At 33.1% G+C, this 20,548-nt stretch overlaps 1 protein-coding gene across 2 annotated transcripts in view; it reads left to right on the forward strand.

Moving 5' to 3' along the window:
* LOC119831033 (bifunctional heparan sulfate N-deacetylase/N-sulfotransferase) overlaps window positions 1-13,118 on the forward strand; it is a 103,967-nt gene extending 90,849 nt beyond the window's left edge. For both annotated transcript variants that reach the window (XM_038354254.1, XM_038354255.1), the window contains exons 12-15: window positions 109-264; window positions 3,872-3,988; window positions 8,818-8,997; window positions 10,775-13,118. In XM_038354254.1, coding sequence (XP_038210182.1) covers window positions 109-264; window positions 3,872-3,988; window positions 8,818-8,997; window positions 10,775-10,994 — 673 coding nt within the window. In that variant the 3' untranslated portion in view covers window positions 10,995-13,118. The remainder of the gene's footprint in view (window positions 1-108; window positions 265-3,871; window positions 3,989-8,817; window positions 8,998-10,774) is intronic.
* Window positions 13,119-20,548: the final 7,430 nt, after the last annotated feature.

Here is a 20,548-nt window from a genome sequence, read left to right on the forward strand (position 1 = left end):
GTTATGGCGAGCATGAATAATTATCTATACTGATGATTATTCATACAACAGATTATATTTAAACACAAAACATGTCCGACAATTTTTTTTTTTTTGTGTTGTTCACAGGTACCTAAACTTTTTCCCGCCAAACCAAAGCAACGCGTCACAAATAACATTCGAGAAGTCGGCTACGTACTTCGACGGTGAGCTGGTGCCGCGGCGAGCGCACGCCCTTCTGCCCAACGCTAAGATCATTGCTATACTAATATCACCGTCAAAGAGGTTGGTTCTTTTTTGTTTTTTTTTTTTATTTTTTATTTTTGGACAGGAAGACGAAAGTGTTTACGTCAGATGCAACGCGTAAAGTATAAGAAACTTTTTTTTTTGTTTAAGCGTATTGATTAATTGTTGACATCTATATACTTGTTTGAAGCGTTGAACTAACCCGAGTTACGCATTAGCGTGCATTCGCGCAAAATACGACTTTTTGCGCTCTTGTTCAAAAAAAAAAAACATTTACAAATGTCGTCCCATACGTGGGAGATTGCGTAAGAGGTGTATACTTGCCAATGAAAAATCTAGGTCAACTGATCACCTGATGCTCACGAAACAAATGTATCAGTTAAACAGGTTTGAAATAATTGTTGTCATCTACCCCATGTACTATTGGTCACGGGACTTTGCTTTATGGTTAATAATTATAATGTCATTTAAGGCAATTATTACTAGCAATTATATTAAGATGAATAAAGTCGTCTTTATAAGTTTTTCAAAGACGAATAAAACACGTGTAATTAGACGAATAAATTACACATGAATGAATTATCTGCTCAAACTAAATGCTAAATGTGACACGCGTTGAAACGTTCCACGAAAATATTAATTTAGGTGCGGATTTTTTCGCACGTAAACGTCCTAGTTAACACCGTTTTGTAGACACGTAACTACATAGCCGGCTAGGTAATACACGCGCTATGAAATTTTAACTGGTACAGTTCGCTGAAACTGAATTGAAAATTATTATAGAAATTGGAGCAGATATTGCCGCTTTTAAATTTTTGTGATGTTCGTGAGATAATTATCACAAAAATCTTCATGGGTTAGATGTAATGATAATGTGATCATAGATACAAGCGAACTTATTAATAAAAAAATGCGTTACTAAGAGCCCATAAAACATTAAATTAATGTAAATGCAAAATGCACCTAAATCATAAATTTTTAGAGAAGGTGCGTATTTATTAAATTCCGAAACGCACATTTCAACTAAAAGATACAGAAATGATAAGATCCGTTTCATCCTTAATCTATTTTATTGTGTACCTTCTCTCTACATGTGTCCCTTGTCGTCACGCAATCTCATCATTTTATGAGATTACGCTCATAGCAAAGCAATGGAAATCCTCGAGGAGAAACGTTATTACAATAAGGATACCTACATATTGGACAAGAAAATTCACGAAATCCGATGTTATACTATGCGATCCATCTAAGAATAGGAACGTGTATGATCTTTATGTGTCTAATGTTATTTGAAAAACAGGATTAGTTTAGTAAACCATTATGTATTTTAACTTGGTTTTATATTATTTTGTCTCACTCTTACATAAAATTGAAATACATTTTCAAACGTTATTTAATTTAAATTGTTATTTGGTTTGATTTATGAGCTATGCTAATTAGCTATGACGTCGCAAAAAATACTCAACGAACAACCTACATATTCTTGTAAAGCTTTAGAAATATCTTTACAAAACGGTGCTACATCGTACATTACGCCATATCGCCCCTAAACGGGCAATTAAAGCCTGCCCAAGTAATGTCTCTGACCTATATACCTCGAGATCGTCTAGTTTTTTTCTAAATCAGCCCCACCTTGATTACCGCTATACATGTGAAGTGCTTGTAATTGCCCACGTTCATAAATAAACGTCTGAATGATAGATTTAAGTGACGTTGTTTGAAGTAAAAAATATAAGAACGGATTTTTTTTTTATTTCGATGAATGCTATGAAAGAGATGTATATTATATATGATAGATGTATAGAAAATAAGAGCAAGTTGTAGTACTTAAGATTTATTTAAGCACTGTACAGAACATTTATTATTAGAACCTACTATACATATATATGATAGAGAGGCATTTATAGAATTTCCATATAATTTATCGCATAAGTATAAGTAAATACAACATACTGGCGCTTTAGATACATTCTCGGTGGTTACGTATTAAACATATTCGCGGTTTTAGCGGTAAATGTTAGTTATATTAATAATATTAAAATTAAAATTGTATGCATTCAAAATAGAATTCATAATACGAGTATATTGATTGACATTGTATATCCCTTGAATATTATAATTTTCCAAGAAATTATCAATTATATTTTTTAATTTAAACAAGGTTAAGGTAACGTATAACCACAAAACACAAAGATCTTGGCACGAGTTAAATTCTCTTAAATATGTTCGCATGCAAGTTAGTGTTACAGTTAGATATCATAAACACAAGCGCAAAGGAAATTGTAATAAATTTCAGCGAGCGTGTATGAAAATAAGAATTTTAACAAATATATCACAAACACGGATTATTGTTTCCAATATACCTACTCGGAAATGATTAAACCTTGTGACGTGAGGTTTATAAAATATTACAATACACAGTCCAATTTAAATTTAAATCATTAAAAATATTTGGTCTAAAATTACTTCAATACATTGTTGTTGTTTTAGAAAAAACTACACGATACGAAGTGAAGTTGAATTCAAACCGTTGATGTAAATATTTCAATCAAACCCATTTGTTCAATAGCACTGAAGCAGATGTTAACAGTTGAGCACAAAAATTAAAATAGTTTATAAACACGTTCTCATTCCAATTTCAATATTGAAATTCCCTATTTATTGGTCGCGGGAAGTTTGAACAAATGTTGCCACAATCAATCTTCAGAAGTGAATAATTTACAAATGGCAAATGATCAAAATTTATAAATTGAATAAACTAAATGAAATGCTGATATTTTTGAACGGTTGTTCGTGTATTGTTCGCGCAAAAGTAGGATTGTGGGTGGGTTTTAATGAAGTTGGAAAACTTTTAAGATTTATTTTTTTTAAGATGTCCAAGTTCTAGAATGGTCTTCAACAGATCGAAGCCTGTCTTACAAATTTACCAAATAACTAATTATTGAAACTTGAATGAATTATATAGTTAAACTGGCAATAATATGTTGATTAAAGAATTGTTATCATTTTATATATAACATTAATATATTGCATTATACAATAAATGAATATGGTTGTTGATTTGACTCGAACCTGTGTTGTTACATTGAAGGTAGTTTCTAAAAACTTAGATCAGTTGTGGTGGTAATTGATATAAAAATCGATGCCGCTTCACAGCGAGCAGTCTTCAATCTGAATTATTAACTGTTACTCTGCGCGAAATTATGTGTGGCGAAATACAATAAGTTAAAGTGAATAGCGGTTTTATTTCTCGCTAAACTTCCAAATACTGGATTCCGAAAGGGTGTATGTGTTATATATATATTTGAAGAATCTATTATATTCTTTATTAACTTTAAAGGGTTATTTATTTAAGACTAACTTACCCGTCAAGTACCCTATCTTCAGACGAAGTTCAAGTTTGTTATCTAAATTTTCAACGCAGTTTTTTGTGTAATTTATAATTCCTTAAGAACCTTCTGTAAAATAAGGATTTTTAAACGAAGCCTTTAATATGATGAATGAATTCGACAAAATCGTTGTTCGTGAAAGTTATGGCGTAACAAAGGAAAATGTGATTTCTTTATACATAAAGAAATAAATAAAGAACCACCGTATTTACGGACCGGAATGATAAAATTATCATTAATATATCGATAATTTCCAGGGCGTATTCGTGGTATCAACACATTCGGTCGCACGGCGACGCCGTAGCCAACAACTACACGTTTCATACTGTCATCACGGCCAACGACTCCGCACCGAAAGCTCTAAGGGATCTCAGGTAAGGTTTGATGTTAGCAGAGTTGTTAAACTGACTGACTGTGCTTCTATGTGTGTCTATTAACAATAATTAATCTATGCACACTACAAATTTGTTAAGATAATAGATAGAATACTTATGATTATTAATCTTTTCTGTATAAATTTTTCTACGTAGATACTTATTGTTGTTTTACTATATACGACGTATGTTGAAAATTTTTATTTTGGAAAAACGATAAGTAGGTGTTAACTACATAGAAAAATTTACGTACGAATTTACAAAATGTTCTTCAATTTAGTAGATATCCACATTCTACGAAAAAAAAAAGTTTAGATTATATTATTTACAGCTTATTTCACACTAGCGTTCCGCCCCGGCTTCGCCCGTGGTACATATATAGCCTATAGCCTTCCCAAATAAATGGGCTATCTGACACTGAAATAATTTTTCAAATTGGACCAGTTGTTCCTGGGATTAGTGCGTTTAAACAAACAAACAAACTAACTCTTCAGCTTTATAATATTAGAATAGATTGTTTCTGTGCGTATAAGTGTATGTATTTTTAATCTACTTTACACTTTGTTTGAAACGGAGGCGGAACTCTCACTCTGATCAACTTCGAGACTACACAGTACATATCTGTCCTACCTGTATTCACATTTTATTGCGAAACAAAATCCGCATGTTCGGTCCGGTGTCTCATTATTTCATCTTACAAGAAAGTACCGTCGTTAAAGGTCAATGTAAAGAGCGAAAAGAGAAATGGTTTGAAACCGATACAATTCACGAGTCAGGAGAAACCCTCACGTTTTCCCTCCGAACTGCACCTACCGTATTCGGTGATGGAAACTTCCAGAAATAAGAATGGAAAAAAATCGCTTCCAATCTGCGAAACTTTGTTACGTTCCGAATGACAGCCCTCCGGTATTCTATTTCTGAAACAATTGTTCCAATCGTTATAGGATATTCCTTTTTTATGTCTTATTTGTTGCGATAACAAGTCGACAATTGGATTCAATTTGAACAAAGTGGACTTAATTTTTAACTACTTTCAAAACAAACCTTGTTATTGAAATCCTTGCAAGTCCTTTTATATAAGTATCATATCATTAACAGAAGCATTTTATTATACAACCAGCCGCTCGTCCCAGCTTCGCCCGGATTGACCCGGCGTATAAACAATATAAAATATAGTCTGTGGCACTCACAGATGACGTGTCTTACAATCGGTAAAAGAATTATAAAATAGGTTCAATAGATCCAAAGATTACGAAAGATCGAGACAATGACACAAATTAACGAACTGTATTTCTTTATAATATTAGTTTAGATGCAAGTGATAATCACTTTTGTACTATAAAAGTAATAATGTATAAATTGGTACCTACATGAAAGTATTTGCGGAAGAATGTAATAAAAAATGTAATAAAAAATAAATGTTATTGAATTTCTTGTCAGTTACCAATAATACAACATATGAAAACGTATGTGTGTTACCTGTATTTTATGTAGTTCATATTATTTGCGAAATAGAAAAAAATGTAATCCACGAACACATTACAGCATAATTAAATAAAAAGTTAGTTACCTCAACACTATTTATATCTATAAAAAAAAACATTAACATTCGCAATAAATGCCAACATTAAACGTGTCGAATGTTAAACAAAACGGTACTAAGTAAATGACACCACATGGAGAAACAAAAACCAAACCGATGCATTACACGGCGTAAGTGAATAAATCTCCGTATATTTGAAAATGAGTTCAATGCGACCAAATGGAATTGTACGGAAGTGGCACGTCCGTGTCCGTAGTCTGGCTGTTTTTTTTTTTTTTTATTTATTCGTGTAATACGATAATTCTTTATGCGTTTTAAATAAATTAACGATGCCCTTGCTATCCCGTGACATAAAACATGTGATTTTTGTGAAAAGGCTAAAAATAGACCTAACCTAACTAACCTAACTAACCTAACCTCCTAAATTAGAGGAACAACAATTTCGATAAATAAGTAAAATATAATCTACACCCGCTCACCCCGTCTTCGCTCCAATTAATAATCAATGAATAATATAAAACTATGTGTTTATCACATAAAAACAAATTTCTATTAAAGGGAGACTTCAAAATGGGTTGTATTCTTTTTAATCTAGGTATTAAATCACTACATAATATAAAAAAGTCGCTTTCTCTGTCTGTCCCTATGTACAGTGTATGTATGTGTATGCTTAAATCTATTAAACTAGGTAACGGATTTTGATGGTTTCTTTTTCTGTTAATGGATAGAGTGAGATTCAAGAGGAAGGTTTATATGTATTATAACATCTATTAAACTAGTTCGAATTTAACGCGTTCGAAGGCGCGGGCAAAAGCTGCTTGCAAATTAATTATTTAATAATTCAAAACGGGGCGAAATACAGTTGTTAACAAGCACTCTTAATCTTGTACAGTTTTTGTTTCTATTACAATAATTCGCTGACGGCATTTTATGAAGGTATTTTTTGTCAGAGCCAGCGAGCGTTGTATTCACCACTACTTAATTATAATTGGTCTGTCGTCGTATTAATTTCATAATAGAAAAGTCTTGTTTCATTAACCTTTGTTGTGTTTGGATTGTTTCTGAGAATTGAAATGTTATCGTTCTTTGCTTGAATTGTGTTATCAAAACATTGTGCTGTGAAGTATGTCTAGATATTGTTTAATTAAAAAAATATGATCTTTCTATTGTACTAGCCCAATCCTACTCCATGAGATTTTGTATTAGTTTAGTAAGAATTTTAAATCGTATTGATCTTTCATGTTAAAATATTTATAAAATATTGCTATGGTTTAGCGGTTCACACTAATTTAGGATACATCAAATATAAGTAACTGACAATATGTCAAATGAGCCATTATTATATCTGTTATGAAAACCCATCTTCCATTGAAGAGTTATTGTTACATTAAGGATGGAATATCGAATGTGAGCTAATTCGCAATATGACCGTTTGTCTCAAAGTGACACCCTCACTGACTGCAATGTAATTGTGTGATTTATTCGACAATCCCCTAGTCGCATTATGTAGTATATTGTAGTATTTTAGTATATTATGTGTGTGTGAATAAGTTTAAGAATGGTAAAAATGTATGCCCACTTTGATAGGCCTGCCAATAGTAAACACATAAAGAATGTTTCAGACTATTAACACTAAAATATTTTACTTCCTCAGGTTACTTTAGTTTTTAGTACATTTTTTTAGCACAAGGAAGTAACAACTGTGGTTTAGCACATCCTATTACCCTATTATAATATTATAAATGCGAAAGTTTGTAAGTATGGATGTTTGTTACTCTTTCACGTAAAAACTACTGAGCCAATTGCAATGAAATTTGGTACGTAGACAGCTGGATAACTGGAATAACATATAGGCAACTTTTTATTCCGATATTCCTACGGGATACGGACTTACGCGGGTGAAACCGCGGGGCACAGCTAGTTATAAATACAGCACGCTACACGATACGTGTACACTATGATGCTGCAGTTCTATGAAACTGTATTCTTTTCATTTACCTATAGATCAGCGGGCTGGTCATATTTTGCATTGGCAAAGCTAACTAACTTTCGTACACAACCATTTCGCCCATTTTAAAGTTGAATTTCTTATCTTTATTACTACGTAACGTACGTGCTCTGCGTTGTTTAAAGACCACTTGTTCTTGGAGTTATAGTGATGCTAAACCTAGACTAGGGCATATTCTTTATTTCATGTACTAGCTGTGCCGCGCGGTTTCATCTGCGAGCGAATCCGCGTGCTAAAACTACGTCACTGCTAAGTGTCATCAAAAATCCGTTCTATGGTTTTTGAGGGAAAGAGTAACAAACATCCATACATTATTACAAACTTTCGCGTTTTTGTATTAGAAGGATATCATTTATATAACTTACTAGCAAACCCGGCGAACTCCGTTTCGCCACCAGATGGCTGTATGTGAAAAATGATTTTCCCGCTTTTCTGTTGAAATTTTTCCTGAATTTTCTTTGCTATAAACCTCACGGAGCCCGAGACCTTTCCAACGAATGCAAAACCGTGGAAATCGGTTCGTGCGTTCTCGAGTTATAGCGTCAGGAAGGATAACCCCACTTATTTTTATATAGTAGAAGATGACGATGACTTCCATCAGTTATGAGATATTGATATTCTTCTTGACAGTAAAGGCAATGAATGAACTTTAATAAAATTCAATTACGGTAAATGATGTATCTGAAGCGAAAATAAATTTTCCAAAGACTATCTTATTTGAGGTTTTAATTCATTATAATAGTGTTATTTTTCGTAGGACCAGACCATTTTACGGGATTTAAATGACTGTTTTTCTTGTGTCTTCCTGTCTTTTCAAAAACACATGAAACTTGATTTTATCTTTGCTAATTATATACAACTAAAAGTTTGTGACCTAATCTAATATCGGAATATACTGGTACGAATTAGGAAAAACATTTTTGCATTGGTCATTTTTCATTTACCAATAAGTGAATAGGACAGAAATGAAAAAAATTACAAAAATGAAAAAGAGAATTTTTTTACATAATATAGCATTAGCCGCTTGCCCCGATTCCGCTCGAGTTGATTGGGTATTAAAAAAAATATCCTATATTACTCAGTAAACGACGACGACTCGGCGAACACACTTGTATGTTTAAAGAACCAAATGCATCAAAAAATCCACTCCACTATGAATTTATAAATCACGCGCGTACGATATATCTCTCCTAGACGTTTCTGTACTCTGTCAACTTTGGGAGGGCTAAACAACAAAGAAAAAACATAGATGATTTCATTATGTCCACTGCACCACAGGAACCGCTGCCTCAACCCCGGTAAGTACAGCCACTACCTGGAGCGGTGGCTGGCGGAGTTCAGCTCGCACCAGCTGCACGTGATCGACGGTTCGCTGCTGCGCTCCGAGCCGGCGACCGTGATGAACTCGCTCCAGAAATTTCTCAAGGTGCCGCACGTGGATTATAATAAATTGCTCAAGTGAGTTTTTTAATGTTTTTATTTTTTTAGGGCTATTTAGTTGTTGTATGTTAGCTGTGGTTATTTTGAATGTGGCTCACGGTTGGAAATATGATGAGGAAGATCATGTTATTAAGAGTATACTGGTCAAATAAAAAGTTTTAATAAAAATGTGTAAAATTATAAATACCTTAAAAGAATTTCTAATTTCACTTAAATAACAAATAGTTGAGTTGAGTTTTTTCTTGATAAATTCACAAGTTGAGATCTTCAAATAGGTTATTAGCGATAATAATAACTATTATAGTACGGCTAAATTCTTAAATACAGTTTGTACAAAATTTAATGGTATTGCAGAAATACAGTTCAAGATTGGTAATGGAGAAGAGTTTTTTGAAATAACTTATAAAAATAACTTACTCCAATATAAAATAAAGGATGTAACGCAAAATGTCACATAAACAGATTTTCTTGGATAAAGTATTAGTACTTCGAAAATACTGTATTTGTTTCCCAGAGGGAATCTAAACATTCTTAACTCTGCAAATAAATGACATGCACGCGTCTACTGCCTCTTTTTGCACATCTCTCCATTTAAATGATTACGTAGCTCGCTCTTGTTGCGTCAGGTTAAAATGGGACCTCAAAAAATATAGACAGAACTTATGTTAAATTATGAAATAGTACTAACGTTGGTGTGTTTTACCATCCGATTCGAATTTTTTCATTTAAAATCTTTTAACAAACGCAAGGGAACATAAAAATCGCCTATAAAATAACTTGTAATTATTTGTACATTCTATCTGATATCATGCCCCTCGATTCTTATCTCACGGTATGCTAAAAGCTTACACTAACCGATACATTTCGGACATCTTACGTATCAAAAAATTATTCGATATACATTTCCAGCTAGCTATAACATAAATTCAAGGAAACCGAACATTAGATACGAAAACTAATTCAATGTACGTGAACTTGTTAAAGCTTAATTTCGCACCAATAAAGTATGACGTGATGTAATTGACGTTATTACGGGTGTTTGGTGTTTACGTGTCGTGGTTAATGAATGTTGAATATGTGACACAGCGACAAAACTACGCATTACAAGCGTTGTTTATTCGTTTATGAAAGGCTAGATGGTAATATGAAAGCTCTTTATTATATATAATCTCGGTTTATAATGGATACTCAAATAATACGTTATTTTGTTTTTGTTGAAGCGAGGTTTATAGACTTATAACGTTCATATACTAAAAAATTTTCAAAAATGTTTAAAAAAATTACATAAATATATAATATTATGTTCGATGGTAAGTTTGTTAATGAAAGCGATATTTTCTATTTGCCCCATGTCACGTAGGTATATTGTTGTTATTCAGTATCCTTACGGACAAGTAACATGTACGACATTATATAACAAGTGGCCAATACAAAAGGACTGGGACCGTCCAAAGTTGTACAACTGGACCGTTTAAACCATTACGAACAACAAACTTTGGATATAATAAATAAATAACTCGACTTATAAAACGTTTAAATGTGGAATTTAAATTAAATCCGCCGCTTCGCTGAGGCGTCATTTTGTAACAAATAGAATTTCTCATTTATACGCCGAAGTTTCAGCATGGATTTGCAATCATGCCGTATTACGCTAAAATATTTTATAAATTACACAAAGCTTCTATTACATCGAATAATTTACTCTAAAATTATAATATAATTGGAACGCGGCCTTATAATACAGGTTTATAACGAACGCTGCAGTATTAACTCGTAACACGAATTTACCTTTCAGATACGACGCGAAAAAGGGATTTTTCTGTCAAGCCGTGAGCAACGAGAAAACGAAATGTCTGGGCAAGTCGAAGGGTCGGATATACCCTCCTATGGAGGAGAGGTCCGCCAAGTTTTTGAAGCGATATTACACGCCTCATAACACGGCTTTGTCGAAACTCCTAGTGCGATTAGGCCGGCCGGTGCCGCAGTGGCTTAAGGACGAACTATCTAATGGATAGCACAACTCACAACCTGTGCGGTTGGAACAAACTCAAATAGTGCGCGCACTCGTCAAAGTGTGTGTTGTGACATTGTCTTAACGACTTCTGTGTACGAAATGGTTCATGTGCAAACTCGACCTTCGAACGGACAGTGTATATAAAAGATTCGGCTTAAAGCAATATAAGTTTGTATAGTTTATTAATACATTAACCTCCTCTTATCTTGTAGGGACGAACCCATCGGGATAGTTATGCCTTAATAAGGCAACGTGTCCGCTCCATGTTATAAACTACGGGCGTCAAGTCGCAATACGTAAATGTTTATGTGTCAATGTGAATGAAGACGATTTATAGTTCTATCTACGGATGTTGTATATTAAAGAGTTGTTCGTCTGATGTGCGAGTTTAGATTTAGTTTTTTATACTTATGATTAAAATCATAGTTTGTTTTACTTGCCAGTTTCATTGACGCCGATGCTATATTGGTCTGGGTGCTATGACTTTAATGTGAAAATCTTGAGCCATTAGTTTTATGATTTAGATTTACCGTCGATTTAATTTCGTAAACTGTTTGGAACCATGGACAGCTGCATATTATCATAATTGTTTAAAATTAGTTACAAAAAAAACATGTAAAACATGTATTAACATTGTATACGCTTTTGATTTCTTGATATTTAATTGTTTGGCATAATTGGTAATTTTAAACTCGTAATATATTTTGATTCATCGTAATGTATTTCAATCAATGAAATTTATAGGCATATTATAGACAGCGCAGGAGACAGGCCTGTATCTTTGTAGAAAGAGAGAAAAGATCGCGGTTTTCATTCACATACTTACATTTACATAAACAAAAAAGTGAGATTCAACTAATTGTTGCGTCAAGAGAAGGAGAGATAAGGTTCCACGATCTTCTCTCTCTTTCTAAATGTCAGGAAACTGCTTTCGAAGAGGCGTGTGCCTTGGCCTACTCTATCCGTAATATGAGATCTATGATGATGTTGCTGATAATAAACTTTTCAATCGATAAATACTCTTGTTTTTATATAGTGTCATTCCATGAATTTGTCACACGCTTAGTAAGTATTTTTACAATGTTCGTACCTGATGCTCTTAGTACATTTGTAGTTTATTGCCTCTAGTTGAATGGACATTATCTATGCCTGTGCCATAGACTAATCTATCAATTATTTTCTAGTGTAATGTATTTGATTTGCCCCATCATTTTACCTAGAGGGAAGTCGAATTTGAACTCACAACTTAATCTGTGGTGTCAACCGCAGATGCGAGTATACTGTATAATGTTTTATAATATATTTTAGTATGTATAAATTTGTTAATATGTCTGTCTAAATGTGATTCAGTGTTCTATCACTTGTTTATTATAGCGAGTCCATTGTAATTTGACGAGAATGCAATGTATGAGACACGATGTTAATAATATATTTTGATATGGCTGGATTTTAAAGATCGAATGACGTCTGTTTTCAGAGTTTACATAAGCAGTGTTGGTACTTAAACGAGTTGTTTTAACCAAAACATAGTTAGTTTAAATTATATGATGAGGTGAAAATAATAGAATATAAAGAATCAGATGTATGTATAAAGCGATTATTTCTCCTAAAGCTTTATAGATTTAGAGTTTATGTCTACTAATAAATGTTTGGAAAGACTATATAGATATGTTTTCTTTTAATATTCATTGAATTTCAGCTTGTTCTACAGTTACAACTATTTGATACTGAATATTTTTATGTTAGCGAAATAAGTTGTACGTTTAATTTTTACCCAATTTTATGCTAAGAAAAAATAAAAGCCTAATTTAATGTAATATTTTATCGTGAAATTATTTCTCACGGCTTGCGGGTTTAGTTTTTAGTAAAATCGTAATGTTTTTGTTGATATAGAACAAACGGACTAATGAAATCGGTTTTATATTTATATTATTATGATTTATTTATAATGGATATGAATATGTAAGTAAAAAGTCTCTGCTCGTCATTGATACTAAGTATGTATACAGTACGCGATCTGATATAAAATGTATTTTTTTTTTCATTCGTCAGCAATTTATTGCCCTTTAAATGTGTTCTTATATGAAATTATTGCATCACTTATTTTATTAAAGAATATAATGTATATGTGTGTTTCAATTACCCTTTACTACCCACATTTCTTTGTAAATATTTAATATTGAACTATTAAGTATCAAGGCTTAAGGCCTAATCCCTATATACTCCGTCTTCGCTTCTTAATAATTTTAATACTAATTGAAGATGAATTCGTTATAAAGTGTTGAAAGCTTAAGTCAAGATCAGTCAAATTCATGTAAGTTTCTTGCTGCTAATTAATCATAATTAATAGATATTTATGAATCCATACTAATATCACTAATATCAGTCTTATACCATACAGTCATTTTGTTTCCATTCAAGTTTAAGAACGATCAATACAGCGGGAACCGAGGGGCGAGACGCGCGAGGAAAGAGCCCGAGCAACATGATGGTGTACATGATGTTGTAGTAACAACATATTGAAAGCAGCTCGGGACACCGGTTAAGGGCTGCCGCGCACATGCTTTCATATTTGTAGGTATCATTATATCATATCATCTGGGATACTGGCCTACTATTAGGGTTCAGGTCATAATCTACCACGCTGACCACGTGCGGGTTGGCAGATGTCACATGACGTCGAACTTTTAATTGACATGTTGGGTTCCTCACGTAGTTTTCCCTTTCTTTTTCCCCCTTTTTTACCGTTTCGCGCAGTGGTGATGTTATCCACATACGCAGATAAATTTAAAAATCAATTTCGCACGCTCGCCCGGTCTCGAACTAATCGATTTTGAAGTCTGATTGTTATATATACATATGTTTTAATGTAGTGAGTAGTGTAAATGGTACGTAATACGGCTGACGTGACATATTGCAAATCATCATCTTGTGTTAACAAGGATGTTCGTTTTTATCATCACCATATAAGTGACTATTGTTGAGTTGTGACAACAGCCACATTGCCTAGACGATTTGAGCTTTTACTCTGAAATCAAAGGCGTTGTAGTACTGAATGCATCTCTTTATACTATGATAGAACAATATTCAACTGTTAAACTATACCCAGAAGCACGGCGAGCTTCCAAATCTAATTCTATTTTAACCACAGGTGTACATGAAATATTCAAGTAGTCTATTTATAACCGAAATGACTGTAACCGTTACAGATAAATAACAAAGGCTAACAGGTTTAAAGTCCACACTAAAAATTGACCAACATTTACTTTTTTGGGTGCATATCAAATGATAAACATTAAAAATTCACATGCAATACTGCATAACGTACTAACACTATCTTTTTCAACGAAAAAATAGAAATTTTAAGATTAATGTTCACTCGTGGAATGCCTTTTGTTTTGACTGATCGATTTTATTTGTATCCCAATCAGCTTAGTTTTACTTAATTCCATTAATTAGATAATTATTTATAAATTAATTAGATAATTCCAAAATAGATTTAATATTTTATCTTTTATTAGTTTTTACTAGCAGTCGCATTCGAATAGTTTTAACTACAACAAGGAGGCCATGGAATGCGGTAGGAACGCTTTAATAATTTTGGTGAATGATTATTAGACTTGATCTACCTTGCATTTATCATCCATATTTAAATATGGATGCCATGGAAATACTGGAAAATACCTTATCTTATTGCTTGTTTATTCCACAAAAATATTAATTTGAACAGAATCCCTTATCAACTCCCTTAACAGAATACTTTCGAATGGTTTACAATAAGGTATTTTCCCTAACGAGATCTTTGAACACCAGAAATATCAGTGCAAATGTATTAAAGTCTTTGTCATGGAAACCTCCCCTCAACATCTGTCAAATCTGATATCTAACTCGGCCTCTTTTCATTAAATTTAAATCTAAAGGTAAATTAAAGTCGATTTCACGCTACAAGAAGGGAACGGAAATTGCGAGCATTGACAATAAACTTTACGTAAAAGTAAACAAAATCATCGTTGAATATTGAAATTAAATATTCGTTGGGGAAATTTGCTTGGAAAACAACAAGAAAACACTAGAATTACAGATTATATTAAATATTGAATATTTCCGAGAACTATGGGCACCTGATGGACCTGTCTGGAACATTTCAAGTGTTTAGAAATAACATTGGTTATTTAAACTGTATATTATTTATGCTATATATTCTCATAAATGATACAATGTAGAATAATACAATAAAACCATATTTATAGGTTCTCAAAATTGCGGAAATACCGACTTTGAAACTGCGGTTTATTGCAAAGCATTTTAAGAGATTGCGTCTCATTTCGCCAGGTTTACTCTGGGTAGCGATCACCGAAGAGAGTGCAATTTGAAACAAAATACACTCTAACCGCCCCCGAACGTCTTGAAAAATCTATTACTCGGGAACCGAATTGCTCACTGCTCCACGCTTGAAAATATTTAGCTTTTAACCATACCAATAAACCTTTGAAGGCTAGCCTTGGTAAGCACAAGCATTGATTCAATATATTACATTGATTTCTTTGAAATACATTTCGTTCTGTATAAACAGGTAAGATTAGAGTTCAAAGTCTTTTTCCTGCCACAGCGACGAGATTCTACTTAATAAATAGGAAAACTTTCATTCTAAGTGTTGATAATAGTATAGTCTGTTCTCTTATTTTCAAATTCGAATATAGTGTACATAATAATAAAATTACATATAAATTTTAAGGGATAGAAAAAATATAATATGAGACTGGCTACCCTTTTTTATATTCAAGTATTTGTAATTCAAGTTTTTATATAAATAACACAAATTGTAAAAAGTGTACTCTTTTTTTTTCAACTCATTAAATCTAATACATAAAATTCCCGTGTCACAATTTTAGTTACTGGACTACTCCGAAACGCCTGGACCGATTCTTAGGAAATTTTTTGTGCTACTAAGTATTCATTCATTTCAGATTAATCATAAATACATTATATTCACAACACATGAAGCAAGAACAATTTATAATTGGTAAGTTATTAATAAAAGTTTTTTAAATATAACCTATTTCCGAGACAGGTAAATATGGTGTACTGAATTTAACTAATTCGTTGTGTGTATATAAGAAAAACGATTGTATCATGCAAACTTAATTTTTAAATAAGCACGCACGTAGTGCTTATGTGTTGTGCACGCCAAGTACCTACAATCATTGTGTTTTGCGTAGTTAGCCTTAAATTTCACCCTAGAAATACAACAAATTATAAAAACAGAATATCTAGCTATCATTTAATATGATACCAAAAGTTTTAAAAAGGCTACGAAGTCAAATTTAATTAACAAACCAAGAATGGTAAACTAATAGGTTCTTACAGGTTATTAGCTTCAACCCGCCTTTAATTACAACGCTAACTACTGAAGCTTACAAAGAACCGATGGAAGTGTGCAACCTGCGGACGCTATGACGGCTTTATCTTAAAATAACCGACAGTGATGGATGGTAAGTGCCAACATAATTCATTTATCCCCGATTAAGGGTCAACGCGATATCTACTCCACGTTTATCTGGAACCATAAGGCGCAATGGAAAAGAATTTCCCAACGGTTGTAGTTTCTCAGCTTTTTAAAAGTTTTTTTAGTGACTGGTCGCGTACTTTAATAAAGCACTCTCAAGTCAGAGACTTTATGGTCTCCGCGAAAGAAAAAACATTAACATTTTTCCGAACAGTTATAATCTGGATGTTTTCAAGGCGAGAGTGAATAGGTTTCTCTCAAGCAGACATGTCACCACCTAGATCACTTCTACTTTCCATCAGGTAGACCTGTGGTCAAATGTCTGCTTGATCTAATATAAAAAAAAAAAAAAAAAAAAAAAAAAAAAAAAAAAAATAACTCACTCAGGACTATTTTAATTAGCGGATGTAATAACTTATAATTACGTGCACTGAAAACTTGCAAAATTCCCTCTCCGCTACTGCAGTATTAATTCGCTTACCGTTCTCTTTAAAAATACGTAAAATAAAATTTCATTGAAAAGATTTTACATAAAACGTTATTAAGTCTTCGTGTCGCTATAAAAATGTCTTGAAAGATGCAGCGGCGCACATTTGCATCTTCCAATTATGGGCGCAAGGTATTGTGCTGCATTCCTCACTCGACTCCAGATAATGTTTTATTTTTCAATACCCTAACCTTATTACGATAAAGTCATATTCTCAGACGACGTTAAAACAGATTATTGGTAATTATTTATATACTTTGTATTTATAATATATGTGATTTATCTTTATTGAAAAGTAAGTGTAACAACACAACAAGCAGAAGACCCCATTAAGAGAACAAGCAGCGTTGAAAAGCACATTGGACGCATAATTACGAATTTCCAAATTAAACTGGAGTCTTTGTTAATTTGGGTTAACTTCTGGGTGAACAGAAAATTGCCGGCTATCGCGTAGAGCTAAATTCGTAGCACATCGTAGCTTCGTAGCCCGTTTGTACGCGCGTGCCCGATAACGCGATTTTGATGACTTCCCACGCCTTAACGCGATTTCCACTAAACCTATATTATTTGAAAGTCATTTCGTTTGCCCTTTAATTCTTATTTCCATTTCCAGATGTTCGATATTTTTTCTTAACTTTGTGTTGTAATGCATTGTTAAATAAAACGTTAATCGATTTGTTTTTGTTCAATTTATTTATCTTTGTAGGAAAATGTGTATGTACATTTCATACGAGTATAAAAATTTGACTCTATATAATAAACACGATTATTTCCAGATACTAAATAACTACCTAAATTTGGACCGTACCAATAACGTGCTGACAATTGCTAAGTGTTCCCCAAAATGGCTGAATTAGTTTCGAAATGGTTTCAAATACGTTTAACCGCACGAAGGGCTGTTGCGAGTGAACTCCATTAACGACCTACGTACCTACCTTGAGGCGCAACCCGCCACGGACGTCCAACAAACAATATCTAAGTTGCTGTCGCTTTGTCGTAATATTTGCCGCAACTCCAAAACTCCGAGCGAGTTTGAGCGACTTCTCAGGCTTATTACTATTTGTTTTACCCAGACTTGTCTACTTCTGACAAAGTAATTGTTTAATACTTATTTCGCCGTTTCAAAATGTTTGTGTTGTGGCTTTTACAGAGCTTATTACGCACATAGTGCTAAAGGGGACTTCACAAAAGGCGGTCCTTGGAAGAAACGATTGGAAAACCACATCGTTATACTAATGGAACGAGTACGAGTCATAGTAATGGATATAAGAAAGAAAATGTTGTCTAAGTTCAAATGTTGTACAGGACAATATTTCTACATTTCAATGATTTTTCCTCAGGCGGCCTGGAAGTAATCGTTGATGAGTGTTAGGTCGACTTTTATACTCCAAATGAACCGAAAGAAACCGAAAACAAATCTGTTATATTATTATACCTTATATTAAATATTTTACAAAATCAAAACCATTTTCTTAATATCTTATAATAAACAAGCACGTTACATTAAAAATGTTTCACATCAACCATGGTACGTGATTTATCAACTCCCTCCACACAATACAGCAATGTTTTTCATAAAGCTTGACAGAGTTAAGTTATAAAGTAGATAATGAAAATGCTCGTTGAAATGATTGAGGCGTGCGACACAAGGCGTCGCTGAACGGCATGTGTTTACGTCGCTTTAAGTAAGAATAATGGCGAACATAAATCAGTGGCGTCTTCGTCTTTTGAATATTCACTTGAATAGAGGTCGGGTGCGGCGAGCGACCCGCGGGAGGACGAATAAACTGAAGTCACCGTTGTTATTGATAAATATGAACCTCGTATCTTGTTGTTGCTTCACACCTACATTACCTATATTTTGAGCTTTTGATACTTTGTGTTGCTCTTTTGTTTTCACATAACAATATATTGATAATGTGAATTACACTTTAATATGAATGAATATTTTAGTAGAAGATAGTGTAGTATGCGTGCACTAACTTCGACTTGACATTATTTTCACTTTTTGAAGACAGTTAATATTAAATATAGTTTATTTTACTATTCTTAATGGAAAATTTGTAATATACACATGTACGATTTTGAATATTTACTTTACTTAGCAAATTGAACCGTACTATGAATGTGTCTTATAAAACTAGCTACTTTTCATCACCTAACCAGTTTTCATCACCAGACCCCTTATCGAGTGGACAGCCCATCTAGATAGATGTGAAGTTCTCATCAATACAAAATATTTAACCACAATCGCAAAGTGACTGCTGTAAATTATTGGTAAGATTCCTCATCAGTACTCTCTCTCTGGTCGTCTGAAGACCTTAATTAAATAGTAGTGCTTTAAAACACTTTATAGAGGAATTAATAAGGCAGTAGTCAACGATTCGAGAAGCCTACGATTTTCGAAAGTTAACCTCATATAAATTTCTCTGGGATGCCATTATCAGATCTAGAATTTTTATTACATTTGGAATATCATTTTTTTTTTCACCTTTTCCAACACAAAAAAACATCAAAACCGGTTTAGACGTAATCGTCTCAGAATACACAAAAAGTATGTATATACGGTCGAATTGAGCAACCACCTCCTCTATTTTTTTAGTCGGTTAAAATATAATTCTATAAACACACAAATTCCCATAATATAAACTTTACTAGTGGAATATAGAGAAAATGTATATTATCTTATACAAATTTTACTTTATGTAAAATCCATCGCAACATGAATATTTTTCGTACAACGAACTGTTTGTTATATGAAGAACTTCAATAAAGAAGATAGTACATATTCCTAACAAAGGAGCTCTTATATTGCAAAACAATCATTATTAAAGAAAATGCAATTTCGCTGGTCCCTTCGAGGGTGAACTCTTATAAACATCGGCGGTTAAACTGTAGGAGGCGTAATCTCCCGAAAACATAAAAGCGTATAAAAACTTTAGTGTCCATAAATTTTGTCAATATACGCAAGGACGATACAAGTATTTTAACAGTGTGCCAGCTCTACTTGCTGACAAATACTTGCTGGCTAGGGTTTGGATAAGATTTATACAGTGAAACCTCCTCAAAGGATAGACTAAAACTATTTACGTCTCTGGATACATGCACAAATTGGAAGCAGCTGATATATTTAGGTGTAGATTGAAGACGACCGAAGCGAAAATATTATAAAATAGCTTAGTAAAATTATAGTTATGTTTTCCAATTAAATCTGAGGCGTCATAAATATGTATTACAGAATATTAACCGTATATGTGACACTCACGAAGGATCCAAATCTTTTTTTAATATAGGTTTATAGGGTTTAGTAGATATTAAACACTATTTAAAGCTCTAGAAAGCATTCGTAGGTATGTGGAAACTTTAGGAATTATTCAATGAATGAGGAATCCATTCGTGCACCGAATTATCGGAAAACTGAAGCGTTCACTGAGACTTCCACTCTAGTATACCTACTTCCTTTAATCAGATGGAACCTGCCTCTTAGAGAAAATTAATTACGTGCAAAGATTAACAGATAAAAACATACAGAGGCGAACAAAAGTATAAAGACACCATATTC

This window comes from Zerene cesonia, chromosome 13, assembly GCF_012273895.1.
Source record: "Zerene cesonia ecotype Mississippi chromosome 13, Zerene_cesonia_1.1, whole genome shotgun sequence".
In the NCBI taxonomy this organism is placed as follows: domain Eukaryota; kingdom Metazoa; phylum Arthropoda; class Insecta; order Lepidoptera; family Pieridae; genus Zerene; species Zerene cesonia.